The sequence below is a fragment of the Chiroxiphia lanceolata genome, chromosome 20, assembly GCF_009829145.1.
Source record: "Chiroxiphia lanceolata isolate bChiLan1 chromosome 20, bChiLan1.pri, whole genome shotgun sequence".
NCBI classification, from domain to species: Eukaryota; Metazoa; Chordata; class Aves; order Passeriformes; family Pipridae; genus Chiroxiphia; species Chiroxiphia lanceolata.
In genome coordinates, this window is record NC_045656.1 from 6,454,245 (window position 1) to 6,472,044 (window position 17,800).

Consider the following 17,800-nt stretch of genomic DNA (forward strand, 5'->3'; position numbering starts at 1 on the left):
GGGACGGGGGGGCCGGGCCGGGGGGGCCGGGGCGGTTCGTCTCTGCGGCAACGGCTGCGTCACCTCCGCGCCGCGCGCGGGGCGGGGCCCGCGCGGCCCCGCCCACCGCCCCCCTCAGCGCGGCGCGAGCGCGGCCCGCCGGTTTTTTTTTTTAGGTTTTTCTGGCTCTGAAGTCGCTCCTTTAGGGGTTCTCCCAAGAGGTGTAAAACTAAACTGCACCGGTGGGGTTTCTTTCGGCTCTCCGAGACATCGGGGTTCCCAAAGCGGTGCAGCGGTCTCCCAGCAGTGCCAGAATCCGCTGGCAGTCCCTCGGATTTTTCTGAGTCAACTCCGATGTTTTTAATTACAGCAGCGTCTTTAGGGTCTGTCTCTCAAGAGATGTAAACTGCGCGGTGTTAATCGTTTCAGCTCTTAAAGCTGGCGTTCCCAAGAAGTCTCCCAGCAGTGCCACGAAGCCCTCCTGCCACTAGGGAGGTTCTACAATCATAATGCCATGGAATGGTTGGGGTTGGAAGGCACCTTAAGGATCATTCAGTTCCAACCCCCCCCTTTCCCTGGGCAGGGACACCTCCCACTAGCCCAGGTTGCTCCAAGCCCTGTCCAGCCTGACCTTGGACACTTCCAGGGATGGGGCAGCTACAGCTTCTCTGGGCAACCTGTGCCAGGGCCTCCCCACCCTCACAGGGAAGAATTTCTTCCATATATTTAACCTAAATTTCCCCTTTCAGTTTGAAGACATTACTTTTTGTCCTGTCACTCCAGTTCCTGATGAGGAGTCCCTCTCTGCCTTCCCTGTACGGCCCCATCAGATACTGGAAGGGGCTGTGAGGTCTCCACAAAATCTTCTCCAGGCTGAACAGCCCCAAATTGCTCAGCCTGTCTTTCCAGGGGAGGTGTTCCAGTCCTCTTGACAGCTCCTGACCCCCCTCTTTTGGGAGGGTGAGGAAAGGGAATGACTAGTGATCAGGGTATTAATGCAAATATCCAGGGGATAAGTCAGTGCTACAGTCAGACAGGGTGAGTGTCCTCAGGTAATGGGCTCCACCTTGTCACCAGGTCATGATTTATCGCATTTTCAAGTCTTCTTTAGTTTTCAATATTACTGCTGAGCTGCAGTCACCCAGGCTGCACTTGGCATCAAGAGGAACCCCAGATATATATTAGAAGGCGATAGCAAAAACCCTTTTCTGTGACCTGTACTCAGTAAAAAACACTAAGGGGTGCTAACCTTACCACTTTTGTCACTGGAATCACAGAGCAAGGATTGCCATTATTGGATTGGGAAAGTAAACCACCATAGATTTAGCATCACCGAGCTCAAGAGGGGATAACTGAGATGTGCAGCTTTCCTGCTGACACCTGCATTCCCACCTAAGGTCAGCTGTTCATCTTTCATTATTTGACACTAATTTGTCCTGCATAACTGAGCTTGATCTCATTCTCAACCTGCCTTCTACGGTTTGGGGACTTTTTCCAGAGATTAAATTTTAATTCTCCAGTAGAGTTTAACTGGCATTAGCTATTAGCTCCTAACCTAGGGAAGAAAAATTCAAGGAAACATTTAATCTGTGTCCTGCCCTTTGGCAGGTGACACCCTGTAAAGCATTCATGCTTCCATAGTCTCATTAGGAAGCAAGCAACACTTTTATTATGTTCAGCCTCAGAAGAAAAACTAATGATTAACTTAATATCACTTTATTTTGAGATAGTACTGCAAGAGTGCACATCACCTTACAAACACAGAGAAGATGACACAGGCCTGCCCCGAGGAGCTTACAATTCAACTTTGACAAACACCACAAAAAATTCTGTGGACAGCAAAAGGTGGGAGAGGTAATGCTCTTGGGTTAAAGAGGGGGTTTTCTGAAAGAAGGGATTGTCTCCAGAATAAAAAGTGAGTGACAAAGGGTCAGGCACAAGGAAGTGACAGGCAGCAGTAGGGTGACAACGTGGAGTAGAGGACACCTGATAAAAACAGATTGCACAGAGACAGGCTGGCAGCACAGGCAGAAAAACAAGGAGCTGCGGGGGTTTATAATTAACATGTAAAAATGCAGCTACATAACACATCATTGTTTCAGCTACTCCAGAGAAGATAACCTTGTGAATTATAAATCAGAAGTGGCTTTTTCTTTAAATTAAAAAAAAAAAAAAAAAAAGAAGAAAAAAACCCCCAACAACCAAAACCAGTCCCTTCCCATCAGGAATCCTACTGTAATACTCATTTCCATTATCTAGAAAAGAAGTACTTTGCAGTTCTAAATTGGGGCATAGGGAATACCAAAAGCTCTGCAGATGCAGAAAAGACTCAAAAGGGGGGAAAAAAAGTAACAAAATCTGTAGTTTTAAGATTTCTTTTTTACCCTATGCTATCTGCTTCAGATTTTGTAGCATATTTTCCAAATTCATCAGCATGGCAGGAGGGAAATCTCCTACTAGAAAACATTTTAGTGATTTACTGACTTAGTTACAATCTCATTATCCCGCAATTTTCCTTCGTAGATGGAGCATGAAAAGACCAGGCTTTGCTGTGGGAGTTGAACATTTGAGTTGCTGTAGCAGCACTGCAGTTAAGTTGGAGCCTCAGCAAGATTTGCTCTTTTTTTTTTTTTTTGCATACATCTGTGTCCAGTTTCATCTCAAGGATCCAGATATAGCTTTATGCAGTTACTGTCATAGTGTAAGTGTCCTATTAAAGCAGAACAGCACAGATTTTCTCTGCTACTTTTGACACAGTGTCATTGCATTAGTGCTATAAAGACTGTCAACAGGGCTTAGGCACTGACAGATTAGTGAAAGCCAAAAGCTGTCATCCTCCATTCCCCACTCTGTGAATTTAATTTTTTATATGTATTTTTTTAGCATGGATGCACATTACATGCATGTGAGTCTGCAGAGGTCAGAAGCAGCGTCTTCAGAAGGTGCAATCACCTTTACACAGCAACACTCTTGACTCTGAGGGCCCCTACAAACAGCAAGTACTCACAGATGAGGTTTCTGCTTCATTACATTCCACTGGGAGGTCTTTCCCATGACCACCCTCCTTGCACTTCTCATGTGAATGAGGGTTAAGGGGGGTACAAGGGGCATAAAAAAACCCCAAGACCTACAAATTCATAATTTAGGAATTATGAAAGTAGTTAAACACATTGACCTATACTTGAATTGTAAAGGTAAACACATTATTGATTCAAATTACTGTGGCTCTCCAGCCTTTGGTAGCCCATTTATTTTTCCCACAAGGTGGCTCATGCACACAGAGAGTGCACCAGGAACTTTTCTTGATCCTTCATCTCTCAGCTAGAAGGCAGCAGTGCTGTTTTCCACTCCAAACATACATAATCCACAACTACATTTCCCTGAGCCTCAAAAAAACGAGGCAAACTGACCCTGATCCACCACGTGTGACAGGACCACCCTGACAGTGTTTGTTTCTGCACTGTGCATGACAACATTTAAAGAGGCTGAAGGCAGAATATTGTCCTCCAAGGGCCCATTGCTGCAGGAGGTGCAGGACTGAAGCAGTTACACCACAATCAGTAGAGTATTTGCACATCTTGCATGCAGATATATTTGAGATTGCTTTAAAATTAGTTTGGTTCACAACTGCCACAATAAATTAAACCCCACTAGTGTCAGACCAGTGTTTTACCTTAGCCCAGCATGTTTTCTTCATCTGTGACCAATTCTTAAAAGACAGAATATGTAGACAGAACAATAATCTTTCCTTGGCACAACTTTCTTATTTACAGCAACTTAAAATCTCCCTGAGTTAGTGGATGCAGAGCATTGTTTAACCAGCCCCTTTAAAAAAAAAGAATTTATACTTCTGTTCCCCACTACATTCTGTAGCAATGACTCCCACAGTTTGTTGCATGGCCTGAGAAGGTGACACCACTTGTCTGTTCAACTCTGAATAGCTAAAACTCCCCTGTGTACCCACCAGGACTGCAACTCCAAGGCATGAGCTCTGCTCCTCACAGCTGACCAGCAGCTTCTAAACACCATGCCACATCAGCAGAGACACTGAAAGTCACATATCCACCATTTTTTCAAATGAAACTGGATTAGAAGGTATTCCTAATAAAGGGCAGGGACTGGGAACTGCAGTAGGGAGGTAGATGGCAGAAATAAAGGGGTGTTCTTTGAAGTATGTGCAGCTAAACTAAAAGGCAGCAGCAACTCCACTGTGACTTCATGAAAATATGCCACTCTATATTCCACTATTTTGCAGAGACATTTATAACAGGAATTCAAGTGACATAAGAGTGGAAGCAATCACATTCAATGTTCTGAATCAGAGGTGGAAGTAATGCTGAGTTAGCACACTGACACCCTCCAGCAGCTTCTCTGCTTTAGGACACTGAGACTGTGGATGGTGGCTCAGACATTCACCTGTCTGAGCTATTCCCAAAAAAAGGTACTTAATCTGTCATTCTCGTGTCACAAATATCTTGGAGCAAGAGTAGAACTCTTCTCAAAATATTTAGAAGTATTGTAATATTAAATGCAGAAACCTGCAGAAAGCCCTCTGGAAACCTAGGCAGGTGGGTCTCTGAACATATATGCCAGGTGAACAGGAAAATTAACCAAAACTCTGCCTCCTTAATTATTGCTCGACACAAAAGAAAGAAAAGCTGGGAAGGTCACTGAATCAACACCAAAAGACAAAAAGTTCCAGAAGAGTAAAGTGTTGACAGCAGGCAATAAGGCTGTCTTGGAACAAAACACATTTAATAAAGGCAACACATTAAGAAAAAAAAAAAATTCACAAATGTGTCAAATGCTCAAGTGGCAAGTCCTTTTGAAAGGAGTGGCTGAAGACTGACAGGTACCGTGGAGCAGCATCGGAACTGCTCGCGGGAGCAGTGACTCGAGATGGCGCTGCCGTCCCACGGAGCTGCCGCGTCATCCTGCGCTGGCAAAGGACCCGCAGGGCTCCAGCCCTCCTGCCCAGGCTCTGTGCACGCTTGCTCTTTAGGAAAGGTGAAGCCCTGGCTGGGCTGAGCATCTGCAGGCTTTGAACCGTCAGACAAGGAGTTAACGCCCGGTTTCCAGGTAATTTCTCTCAGGAAGGTCTGAGCGTGGTGTTGTTTCTAATCCTCCGCTTGGCGCCAACAGTGATTGAGTCTTGTACTTTTCCAACCAGCAGAGAAGTTGAATGACTTACCCCCTGCCAGGCTTTGCAGTAAAACACCACCACATCTTCATAGAATCATAGAATCAGCTGGGTTGGAAGGGACCTCCGAGATCATCAAGTCCAACCCTTGATCCACTACCACTCATAATTGTTTTGTTTCTGCCCCAACCTTTCTGCAGCCACCAGCTCAGCTCAGTGCACCTGCTGGGGATGCTCATCCTCACCCCTGCACAGCCCTGCTCCGAGCAGGTCCAACAGTGTTAACAAAAGTCACAAGGCTACAGGGCCTGAGCTACTGACCTCAGCAAGGAGGTTAAGGGCAGAAAAGTCTGCTTTAGACAAGACCTCTATAAAAATAAGCAGGTTAAAAATTCCCTTTGTATTCCCTCCCTAGTGAACAGGCCTGGGGCACCTTTACCCATGCATATTGCTCTGACAGTCAGCTTCACCATACAATCAATCACCGTGTGCTCTGTCCAGACAGAGCATCAAAAAGGCTCCTAGTACAGCCAAACTGGCAGCATTTTGGTCAGTCACACTAACCTGGTGACTATTGTCAGAGCAATGTAAATAAGCTATGGCTAAAGGAAAAATTACATCACCACATCACCCTGCCCTGTCCACAGGATCCAGTTACCAGACACAAAGGAGTGTTCTGCATTCTTGATTCTTTTCACCAGCTCACAGCATGTGAACACCAAGGTATCTGGAGCCCCAGAACTCAGCTTCAAGAAGTTTCTCCGCTTTACTAAATACACATTGCTGCTCCCCTCCCAGGGTCATGTCGAAGGGAAGAAGAGGCAAAAGGCAACAAGTCTCAAAAGCACTTCATCTGTAAACAAGATCCAATTCCTATCTCAAGGGTTCCAGGACTGCAGACAGTTTAAAACACATACAGGTGGTTTGTGAACCGGGAAGAGGAAGAATTCCAGGCCTCTGAAGGCTTGGTCTAGGACCAGCAGTCCACTATAGGCTCTTCATTTCTTTATGGAAGGCAGATCCATTACTCACAGTCTGTGTCGTTTGCAGTAATAAAAGGTTTGGGAGCTGTCAGTGCTAGCAGCCAACATTTAGCAACACAGTGAAGCTGTGCTCATACACATAGGAATAAAATCCCCTTCCCTGCCTCAGAAACAGTCTAGGGTATGTCTGGATAGACAGTAAAACCACTGGGTCCAGCTACACATCAAGCAGAAAGACCATTATGAAGCCTCAGGAAGGGAGGAGAGTGCAGCTTGCATCTGAGACTGTCAGCCAAGGCTGGGGAAGAAGGGGAGAAAACAGACTTCACTGCGTTACATTTGCAAACTCAAACTATGGTCTGTCTTCCCTCTTCTCCCATCCCTCTATTCCTTCTCTCCCCAATCTCCTATGCAAACTCTCTGCTGCTGGAGAGAGTGTGATCAGGGGATAGTTTAAGACACAATATCTGTGTGGCCTTTAAAAAAAGAAAAAGTGTCCCGTGTTTTGGAGTAAGGAGTAGGAAGTCTCCTCCTGCCATATATCTGAGGAAATCTCAGTCATGATGTCCGGCCCTCACTCCAGTGGTGAGCAAAGACTGGCAGAGCCAGGGGAGGAAAATCCTGGCTTACACCACAGGTAGAACCCACGGATGTGGTAGGAACCTGTACAGGGGAGGTTGTATGTGAAGCACCAGTTTAAACAAAGGCTTCCTCAGTGGGAGTGCCATTGATTTTGAAGAAAAGTTTGGCATCTTCCATCTTCTGCTTTTTTTCTCTCTCTAGCCTGCGTCTGTAGCAGACCAGGTAGATTGGAAGGCAGAAACCCAGGAGGCTCATGCCAAGCAAGCCAACATTCACCTGCAGGAAAAAAAGCAAACCAAAATTAGGCAGGCAAGGGAAGACGACAGCCTAGTCACGCATCCTGCAGTGTCAGAACCCAGCCCACGTCACTCAGCTGTTGGCAAACCAGGACACGCCCTGCTCAGTGTATTGGCAACATCCTCCACTGTTTTTATATTTACACTCCTGTGCCCAGAGCACCATGTGTACAAGCTACACACTGTAAGAGTTTGTTGCTCAGGATTATGGCTGTGGGAGTCTCGTTCCACAGAAAAAGCTGCAGCTCTTTCACACCAAGTTGGCTGATTGAAGAGCAACAGGCTGCTGGCGTGGGCACACGTAGCCTAGAGACCAGAACTCTCCACCCATGTCATTATTTTACTCAGTTGCCCAGATTCTCAGCAAGACACCACATTACCCTACCCCTCAACAGCCATTTGGCTTTTTGGACATTAGCATCAGCAATCCAAAATTTAATGGTAAATGGAGCTAAGAGCTCTTAGGGGTCAGAGAATTTCTATTGTATTTTGAGGTCTCCTCACAGTCACTCACTTTGACCGGACAGATTTTGACTCACCGCATAAACTGTTAGTGGAAAGCATTTCCTTTCCACAAACCAACATAAGGGTTAATGGCTTTCCCTCCCAGAGAGTCATTACTCACACAGAGAAGGGTCTCCTGGACAGCACCAAGGTAACAGCAGATTAAGGGACAGGTAAAAGTCCAGCTGTTTTTAACCTTGGTTCATGCACAGGAGTAGTTTTGTTTTCCAAGAAATGAGCCAAAAACCATCTTAACCACCCAAGCTTTCACATGAAATTTAAGAAGAACTTGCCCAGAGGGGGTCTCCTTTCAAAGGTCCTGTCAGTGCCATGAAGAGAGGCTGCTGCAGAAGGGCGAATAGGGCACTGATCAACGACTGCAACCCTGTCAAGCTGCCAAACTGAGTAGAGGGGTATCTGTCAACAAAGAGAACAACAGCATTATAATATGTCACCTTGACCGTTCACATCACCCAGATCAGATTACACTCCCAGTCAACTAATAGAGACTAATTTATAGAGACTAACTTGAGAGCATGGTCCCAAGACAGGCATAATGTGCAGGACTTCTCTCTCCTGGACTTAGGTATAACTACCTCATTTTACAGGGTATTTGGCTATACCCTGATGGTATAGCCAAATGGTGGCCCTGGTGCCAAGGCTGGAGCCTTCCTCTCCAGACTGTTCTCATCCTAAGCTCTCAAACTTCAATATAAAATCCAGAACTTGTTTTGTTTTGCAGCTGTACTGCAGGCAGGTGGAAGTGCTTATACAACTACTGTTCCTATTGCACAGGGAGCAGAGTGTTGATATTTACAAGTTGAAAGCAGGGCCTCTTTATCCAGATGACACCATTTGTGGCTGAGCAATTGTTTTTATCTGGTTACAACAATTTGCTCCCTTTGGAAGTGAGTGAAACCTGCACAACAGGTATGTGTTTTCCTTTTTAGAGGACAAGTCTGATCCTATGTCAAATGAAATAACACTGTTGACTGAATTGATGAATATCAGATAATACTAATGGAAAAACAAATTTCAGAAAACATCTTTCTCTTTCCATGACTGAGCAGTGTTTAAAAAGGGTCAGGTTAAAGTAAGCTTGGAAGGAAAGAAAGAAGCAGGTCAAAACCTTCAAATATTGAAATAAGTCACATTCAAAGCAAAAATACCTCACTCCAGGAAGTTCCAGAGAGTTGCAATGGCCAAACAGGATTAGTTTACAAGCAAGTTAATATGTACAGCAACATACATTTATTTACCTTGCCCAAGACAAAATATTTTACTTCTAGCTGCCAGGAAACCAAAAGTTTATGCATTTTTGAAGCAGAGTCTTAGATGGGTTTTCTAGTCTGGATTCCCCAGACACTGGGACCAAAACCTTTGACAGAAGGAGTCTGTGGAGTTGTGGAGTCTCCATCCATAGAGATATTCAAAACACAACCGGGTGCAATCCTGGGCAACCTGCTCTAGCTGACTTTGCTCAAGCATGAGAGATGAACTAGACGGTCTCAAGAGGTCCCTTCCCACCTCAACGATTCTGTGATTCCCTGAAAGAGAACATCTCCTTTCTGTTCCTCTGTCCCAACAGCTCAGGACAGAGGGGCAGATCTGTTTTCAAAACCAAACACATTGCTTAACAAGGAAGAGAGTATTTAGACTCAGCTATCGATAATTTTGATAAGGTGGAAACAGGATGGATGATCTGTCCTGGGAAAGGGAGGAGGCATCACTAATGCTGTCTTGAGCAATGCTTTACCAGTGTAACTTCAGAGCAGAGCAGCAGCGATGTTTTCAGTTACGTTAATGTTTTACCCAGGCACATGCACATATCTGCTCATTGTAAGACAAAAACAGCCTTGAGCTTTTACTATATAACCTTAGTGTCAATACTTGAGTCTCATCTGAGGCCCACACAGAGCTGTGCCTGCCTCACTGCAGTAGCTATGCCAAAGGGATTGGCTGTTGCTAAACAAGGAAAGCACCAGCTGGGACTTCAGTCCAGCTACTGTCATGTCTAGTGGTGACTGTAGAAACAAGTTGCATCATTTTTCCCCTCTGACCATGAGGACTTCACTTCCTGATCTCCCTCTAACCTGGACAGCCTATCATCCCAAAACAGTTTATCTGGCCAGCCACATTTTATAGGTAACCAGAGACTTACACAGCAGCATAAAGGCCTCCCACAGCTGAGTGGATGAATCCTCTCACAATTGTGTGCAAAATGAAGGAAAGAATCTGAAAAGAGAAGCAGAAAAAAAGGTCACATTTGAGATACCACCCAGGCGTGCCAGACCCCAACACACAACCACTCCTAGAAGCTGTTCTTTCTAGTACAAAAGGTGAGATTGGATAACCCAGAACCAAAACTCAAAATATCACCACAAGGGAAGAAATCTGTACGTGTCTCAAGGCACTGCTTTTCCTTTCTTTGCAGAGGCCCCTGAGGTTAAGCACACACAAGACCTCTCTCATTTGCAGATGGCACTGCTGCAAGGATGTGTCCCCAGCAACCTGTGACCAGGATCACAAGTGGTTTTTCATGGCGACCAATTTAGTTAATTTTCCACAAGTTATTGCAGACAACACACGAGCAGGAGCAAATTACATCTGTTTGCCTATATCATCAAGGCACGCTTAAGTATCGCATAAAATCACTAAACTCCTCTGCCAAAAATAGGTGGTGCCACAAAATAAATATTTTAACAGGTTTACAATCCCACATGTACCATTGGGCACAGCATTTGACGCAGAAATAACCTGCTGTATATAACCCTGTGCTGTGCTTCTTGCAGCAAATTTTCCAACTGTCAGCAGCTTAAATCAAGCCCAGGTTAAACACACAGGCACTGTTGAAGAGGATCTTGGTAGGAAAGTATTTGCTGTTACACAGCTCAGCTGCAGAAGCTTCTAAGTGTGAATAAATTCTGGATCAAATCTGACATTTTAACTAGAGCTGCTTCTTTTGGTTCTCTCAAGAGTATGTAAACTGCATGGTACTATTTGTTTCAACTCCTGGGGTTCCCAAGCAGTACAGAAGTTTCCCAGCAGTGCCAGAAAGCCCTCCTGCCACTAGCATGTTCTCCTGGCACTGTCCTGCCCGGCCCCACTCTGCCAGCCCCTCCAGCACCCCCATCCATTCCACCCATTCACCTGCAACGGTAGGTTAGGAATAAGACAGGTGATTCCAAATCCAACCAGCAGGAAATTCGTGAATACAAAGGCATTGGTGGCATTGGTGATTTTCTGGATCTGACGATCACGTTTTTTCTTTTTCTTGTCACTTCTGGAAGGACAGCAAAACCTGTGTTACAAAAGCACTTTCAGCAGCAACTGGAACCCACAGCAATCACATCAACTCTATCTAAACCAGCTTGGCTAGAGGTCTGCCTATGGAGGTGGCTGGGATCTCCATCAGTAGAAGCTGAGGAACATCTGGGTACTTATTTCAGTGCTGTTACTATTACTCTTAGGCTAGGAGGGAGATCTGAGCCTCTCCTGCTACATTTTAAATTCGCTCTTCTTGACTGATCTTAGTAGACACGGAAGATAGTTTGCTCCTTTCCTCTGCAATTATCAAGTCTTCCTTCAGGCTTTCTTTTCTATACTGAAGAGCCAATATTCTTTTCAGTCTGTCATCACAAAACACACAATGCAGAGCAGGGGGGGGCCTGCTATGTGGCTGCATGTCCCGTGTGGCGCACACTACGCACTGCTCAGCGTTGCTCTCCTCATTCTCTTCTGAGCCATCATCACATTCTTTCATTCTCCAATCCATGATGCACCCAATCACAGGCGCTGTCAGCAAGCACAGTAGTTGCAATACCCCAAAAATGGAAGTGTAGAGAGCCACTGCAGGGAAAAAACAAAATTAAAAATAATTATTAGTCCAAGCAATACCATAGCAGCAATAGGAAAAAAAAAAAAAAAAAAAAAAAGAAGACAACAAAAAAGTCCTGATCCTCTCCACTGATCACCTCTCTGTTGAAGAACCCAGACCCCCTGGACTGACAGGCAGAGCTCAGGGAGCTGGGACACCAAAGCCCCACTCCATCAATTGGCCTCCCAGAGATTCGACATACTGGGCACATTTCCTTTCTGATCCTGCAGATCAGTAGTATTCCCTGAGCAGCAGTAGCAGCTCAACAGCAGGTAGAGCTTCAAAAGTGGGACACAGCAACTTCTTAGTGCCAGGGAGATTTATTCTGGCTAGGACAGACAGGAAAAGTTCTCACAAGCTGTATGTGTTGCACAGCCAGACCTGCCTTAGTCATCTCCTCTCCTGCCTTGCTGGGAGCTGCAGTTACATCCCCTCCAGCTGGGAAGCTCCAGCAAGGACAATCAGGCTGGGAAGGTGAGGACTAACCCATTTTGTGCTGAATGGACAACTATGGAGGGAGGAGGAGGGGAGATTAGCAGCAAAAAAACCACAGCATTTGAGAGCAATCATGAAAAACTCAAACTGATGAAATTTCCCACACGCTAAAGAGAAGTGTCTCCATTGTTTGCTAAGGGAAAGCTGATGCCAGCAGACTTAGAAGAACTGTCCCCTCCTGTTACTGAGCAGTTCCCCCACCCTGCAATGCTTTTTCCACTTCCTCTCAGCAGCCCATGTGATGATTTAGGCATTGCACAGAAGGGCTGGTGAGTCATGGTGTGCCACAGCTCTGAAATAAGGATGTAGTTCTGAAACTGCCCCTCTCAGCACAGAGCACAGGTAACAGCACTGTAAGCAAAACAACTAAACCAAATTTTAGTTTGTCCCTCCCAAAGCATTTCTAGGTCTGGCCAAAGCAGTACAGCCAGGATTTACATCCAAATCAACTTAGTAATGGAGACAAGTTTCCAACAAGCCTTTCTTTCCTATCCAGTTGTAGCAAACCTCAGCAGGGCACCTGATGATACTTTCCTGGCTCCAGTTGCTGGCAAAGGAACCAAGAGGAACTTCCAGCTCCAGTCTCAAACTAACCCTGTTACTCCCACAGAGGCAAACCCTGAAGTGACCCCACATCCCCTCTCATTATAGCAACTGCTGCAGCCAAGACAAAGGGGTGGCATCACCCTCTGTGAACACTCCAGGAGCTGGTTTACTGTTGTCTGGTCATTTTTTAACAGAAGGTAAGAAGGAGGCCACTCTGTCATGTTTTGCCTCTTCTTGCTCTTCTGAACACTTAATCTTGGGCTCTAAACAGACAGTGCAAAGGCCAACTTGAATTAGGGAATGAAATTTATGGGGTCAGCAAGAGAAGAGAATGAGACAGTAGCTACTACAAAACAGGGCCTCCTCAACTTATTGATCATCATAAAAGAACATTCTTTCCTGAGGAGAAAAAGCCAGAACAATACCTATCAAATACCACCACAAGTAGACATGGCAGAAGTGGAAGGCTGGATAGAGCTTCTATCCAGGCAAAAGGAACACACAAGGGCACAATCCTCTATACCTAACGTTCTACACATCTTGTCCTCAAAACTCTCCTAAGCAATCACCTCATACAGCTGAGTTTTTCCAGCCCTGATTCTAACCAAAGTCTCCCAGTATCACCACACTTGAAACCAAGGTGACAATTTATGAACAGCGCAGCCAGATTTCAAGACACAACAGGTCTCCTCTCTCCTGCCTTCCCACAACACAATTACGCAGTACAGAGCTACTGAACCCTCAGCTTCTTCCTCACCTTCTGAGGGTTTTCAGAAGCTAAGCAGCCACAGGCTGACTGCTCTCTCCACTTCTAGGTTTCACGACAGGTCTAAGTCACCACAATCTGCACAGGAAGAACTTTCACAGTTTTTCAGAACTGTGCCTCGCTGCAACTTAAAGGCATTGCTACCTATCTGCACGATTTCCCCCACATCCTTCTCTCCTGTTCTGCTCCCAGGACTGCTGAAGTTTTCTTTGACCATAACACTTGCAGGATTTGCCTCAACTCCCTCCTTCCCTTGCTCAGTGCTCCCGAGGGCAGCTGCAGGTGGAGGGAGCTCTCTCAGCAAATCACGCTCAAGTAAATAAATGTGAGAAGGACCAGGGAGATCATCCCATCCTCTCCTGATCCACACAGATTACATTTCTAGGGAGCTGCACGCGCCTTGGAAGTGCTCTTGCAGCCTGACACTGCTGCGAGTAGACAATACCACTGTTTTGCTGATGCCATGGAAACACCAAGACAGCGACTGCACTGCATTGAGCCCAGGCTAATTCAGGGGGAGGAGGGGAAAAAAACAGGAAGAAATCTTAAAGGTGGCACAGAAAAAAATGCAATATACTCAAGGGGCACAACCCCTGTCCTAGCACAGAGTTTGATCTAAACAGAATTGGCAGCTTATACAGTTAGTATTAATTCTAAAATTCCAAGGAGGGGAGGAGAGGAAAAAAAATGAAAGAGAAAGAACTGGAGCAAGCCAGGGTAAAAATAAATAAATAATAATAATAATAATAAAAAACCCCAGTGTCAGAGTTACAAGGTAAGCAGAAAACTAAGCACCTTTGGGAAAGGTAGGCAGTGTGAAGTTTGTCCTGTTTACTGTTTAATGCCTAAATTGGCTCCCGAGCCAGGAGATAAAGAGCTAAATGCTGCAGGCTGTCAGAGGCTCAAGAAACAAAGCAATTCAGGGAATGCCAGGGTACTTGGAGTTTCCTGAGTTTCCTTCCCTCCCCCAAAGCTCACTCCTGTTTTCAGAGGAGTGCCTCTTGATTTATCAGCTCCATGCAATCCAGATTTAACAAGTTCAAACTGGATCTTACTACAAAGGACAAAAACAACTTTAAAAAAAAAGTCCTAAGTCTTGTTTTGCAACCCTGGGTCTTTTGAACAACAGTAAACTAATGTACTCTTTCCTGTTTGCTCCATGTGCTGCATCAGAACTATAAATACAGACAAGTCCAGTGCGGGGAGCACCCCGAGCCTCCCCAGCACACACCAAGCTGCACAAAACAGCTCTGACTTCACTGCTCCCACCCCCAGCTGCTGGGCTGAGCCACCCATTAGTCATGGGAGTCAGCTGCTCTGCACTCTGTGCTTGCTTAGGGTAAGGAGAGCAAATACCTGATGAAAGAGGTTTTCCAGTGAAAATAAAAATTATCACAGTCCACTCTCAAAGGCTGCTTTCAACAACCTACCCGGGGAAATAACATGGAGCAGTATTTGACAGACACAGGGCTAAAATTAGGTTGACATTCAAGCATCTGCCTCGCTGCCCCTCTGTTCTGGGCTGGTTCCAGCCCTCGGCTGGACCCTCCCAGCAGCTGCCAGTGCACTTGGACACCACACACAGTGTATCTGCTGAGTAATCAGGTTCACTGGCCTCTTGTAAGGACCAAGCCTGGGGCAGCTCTCAGTTCCAAGGAAGCAGATAAAGAAAGGTCTTCAGAGATCCCCCTACCTTGATTTGGGTCTCCAGACAGAAACTCGAGGATGGTGTTCATGGCTCCCATGTAGAAGATGAGCCGCAGCTGAGTGACACACATGGTGATAAGGCTGAGCAACAAGATAGGGCTGAAGACACTCTTCATGAAGGAGGGAGAAGCTGCAGAAGGAATAACAGAGTCTGAAGAAAGCAATATACCTTGGTAAACATTTACCATTTCAGAAGAGGCTTCCACCTCTGGCCTAGCAAGTCTTCTCCTCAATAGTCATTCTAACACTGTGTGCCAGTGGCAGCTCCAAGAAGTTCACAGTTAACTACCTGGCACTTTACAAACTTCCATAATGAAGAGCTGTGGATGCTTGAATTTTGGATACCAGTAATGGGGGCAAGGAAGCAGGGAGGAGGACTTACCTGATTCAGTGGATTGGAACAAAAGGAAACTTCAAACCATTTGCTTTCACCATCAAGGCCAGGTCAGACAGGACTTTGAGCAACCTGAGCTAGTAGAAGATGTCCCTGCCCAGGGCAGGGGGATGGAATGAAATGATCTTTAAGGTCCCCTGCAAGTCATACCATTCTATGATGGCAACAGTCCACCTAAGAGACAGCAGTGACCAACTGCCCTGTCCTCCTGCAGCCACACCCACTGCCATGGTGGTGTCCTCACCACTGGCTACTCCATATGTTGTATTTAGGCAGGGATACAAGGACAGGATTCCTTATATAACTGAACTCATGTTTCCGTCACAGTGGCTGGCACATGGCCCTGGCAACACCTGGATCACGTATCACTCTTACAAACAGGTCTGGAGCAGAGCAGAGAGGCCAATGGGCTTGTGCCAGCACAAGCATCCCTGGGGCACTCAGGGAACCACACCTGCACTGTCAGGCTGGCACTTCACTTCCAGGTCCACTGTAGACAGGCAGAGCTTGTTGTTCTCTTGCAAGGCTGCCGGCTCCTTGGGGCCCTTCATGGAGCTCCCCACGCTGAGACGGCGCCCCACAGTCGTCACTTGCTTGTAAAACTGCTTCCCGGTGATCTTGTGGTCAAATCCCAGCCAGCTGAACTTTATTTTCACCCTGTTGGGTAGCAAAGGGCATGAGAGCTGCAACACAGGGTGAGGAACCTGAGGCAGCAAAGTTGCAAGAGTCAGAAAGGCTGTTTGTGGATTTAAGGCACTAGTTTCCATCTACAAACCCACACATGGTTTGGATCCAGAGCACATAGAGATACTTTCCCCAGGCCAATTTGGCACAGATCAATGTAGGAATGATTATGACTATGGACAGATTATTTTTCCATAATTCCTACGCTTTGGAAAGTTCCACTTTCCACTGGTATTCACCAATAAAGACATAATGGTAATGGCAGACATAAATCCTCAGCCTAAGAGGTGGCAGCAATAAACAACATGCAAGGGAGTTCCCTGTCCTTTCCTCCAAGTTCTTTCTGCCAGCACTTTCTAGAGATTTAAGAACAGGATTAGCCCTCAAGGCCAGGATAGAGGGAACTTACGAATAGTCCATGTCTTCTGGTCCTGGGAAAGGCTCCAGGGGCCAGTTGAAGAAACAGTTGAGGAAAACAAGTCCTGCACAGCTTGCCCAGACAAGTAGAATAAGGATGAAGGAGACCCCAAAGTCATATATAACCTGGAAATCACAAGGGAACGTGTTTTTGGCTATAAGAGTAGAAAGATCCTTCAATATTCTTTGAATGAGGTCTGAGAGGAACCGGTGGGAAAGAACATACTACATCTAAAATGGGTTAAACTCAGGTGGTAACAAAAAAAACAGTTTTGTGACAAGAATCTTTTGGAAAGCCATCAGGAACTTCCCTGCACACCTGAGATTGGTTTACCTTTATATATCCCCCTTATGCTAACCCTGCAATCAAACATCTCTGGTTCAGAACCAGTAGTGATCTATCCAGGCAGCTCAGGTGACTGTCTCTTGTCCCCTCAGTGCCATTTGCTAGCAATAAATTATCTTCCAAGCCAACCATTGGTGACAATCACAGAGGTTAAGTGTACATATGTGGATTAAAAAAAACCCACATATACATGGCTTAGAGATCGAAAAATTTAAGATCTTTTTGAAGGAATTTGTTACTTAGCACTTTTTAAATTTTCCTATTTGCTGCATTCTCGAGGCAGTCACTTGGGAAGCCTTTAATACAGACAGGAACTGAATCTTCCAAATGCACATCTCTAAAAAAGTGCTTTAGCAACCAGCCCCTCTTTCTTGCCACATTATTGCTAAATGGTGCAAGACGCCAGCACACCAGTCACAAGTCTTGATCCCATGGCCTCACCTTGATTCCTGGAAAAGTCACAGCAGAGGAAGCATAGGAGCCAATCATCAGAGCAATGAACGTGGAACGAAGGTCACCAAACATGTTGGGCAGCTGGGGAAAGAAAAAATCGGTTGAAACAGGCTGGTGCCAAGGGAACGAGGCTTTCTTGGGACAATATCGGCATTTAGGATTAAGGCTCCTGGATACCAGCATGTGAAGCAGCCAGTTTTACTCAGGAATGACTTAGCTCTTTAGGATATTACTCTGCAGGTTGCACTGGTGTCTCCAGTGACAGGGAATGTCTATAATCCAAGATTTATGTGCTCAGTTTCTTTCCAGACTGACGGCATAGTTTGCATTGGTCACCTTTAGCACAGGAATGTGTGCTCCAGCTCTTGCACTTTAAGAGCTCCTTACCCAAAGTCTGCAGTCACCACCTCTTTTCCTCTCCAAAGACCCGTGCCCAAGTTCTCTGTGCATCACCCTCTTTTTAAGTCAAAAGTTGTTAGACACAGCCCCTGATTGCCACAGTCTAACACACCCTGCAACACCTTGAACTGCCAGGTTTGTTTATGCACCTGGGATCAGCATCAAAATCTTTCCAGCAGACCAGAAAGTTCCTGTTATAACAAGAAGGAACAGAGACAAACACAAACGGTGC

The 17,800-nt window shown here is 45.8% G+C and overlaps 1 protein-coding gene and 1 long non-coding RNA gene across 5 annotated transcripts in view; one reads left to right on the forward strand and one right to left on the reverse strand.

Annotated features, from left to right (window-relative positions):
* Positions 1-93: 93 nt before the first annotated feature.
* LOC116796613 lies at positions 94-2,724 on the forward strand. Of its 3 annotated transcripts, none has more exons than XR_004360435.1 (4): positions 94-501; positions 1,257-1,376; positions 1,710-1,833; positions 2,503-2,724. It is a non-coding gene; the product is annotated as an uncharacterized LOC116796613 (long non-coding RNA). The 3 variants fall into 3 exon arrangements; XR_004360436.1 differs by having other exon boundaries at positions 94-474; XR_004360434.1 differs by having other exon boundaries at positions 94-362.
* SLC43A2 (solute carrier family 43 member 2) overlaps positions 1,680-17,800 on the reverse strand; it is a 33,202-nt gene continuing 17,081 nt past the window's right edge. For both annotated transcript variants that reach the window (XM_032707343.1, XM_032707342.1), the window contains exons 6-14: positions 17,158-17,250; positions 16,363-16,496; positions 15,724-15,926; positions 14,862-15,005; positions 11,195-11,333; positions 10,635-10,767; positions 9,646-9,719; positions 7,778-7,901; positions 1,680-6,960 (exon numbers count right to left, since the gene is read on the reverse strand). In XM_032707343.1, the coding sequence (XP_032563234.1) occupies positions 6,799-6,960; positions 7,778-7,901; positions 9,646-9,719; positions 10,635-10,767; positions 11,195-11,333; positions 14,862-15,005; positions 15,724-15,926; positions 16,363-16,496; positions 17,158-17,250 (1,206 nt within the window). In that variant the 3' untranslated portion in view covers positions 1,680-6,798. The remainder of the gene's footprint in view (positions 6,961-7,777; positions 7,902-9,645; positions 9,720-10,634; positions 10,768-11,194; positions 11,334-14,861; positions 15,006-15,723; positions 15,927-16,362; positions 16,497-17,157; positions 17,251-17,800) is intronic.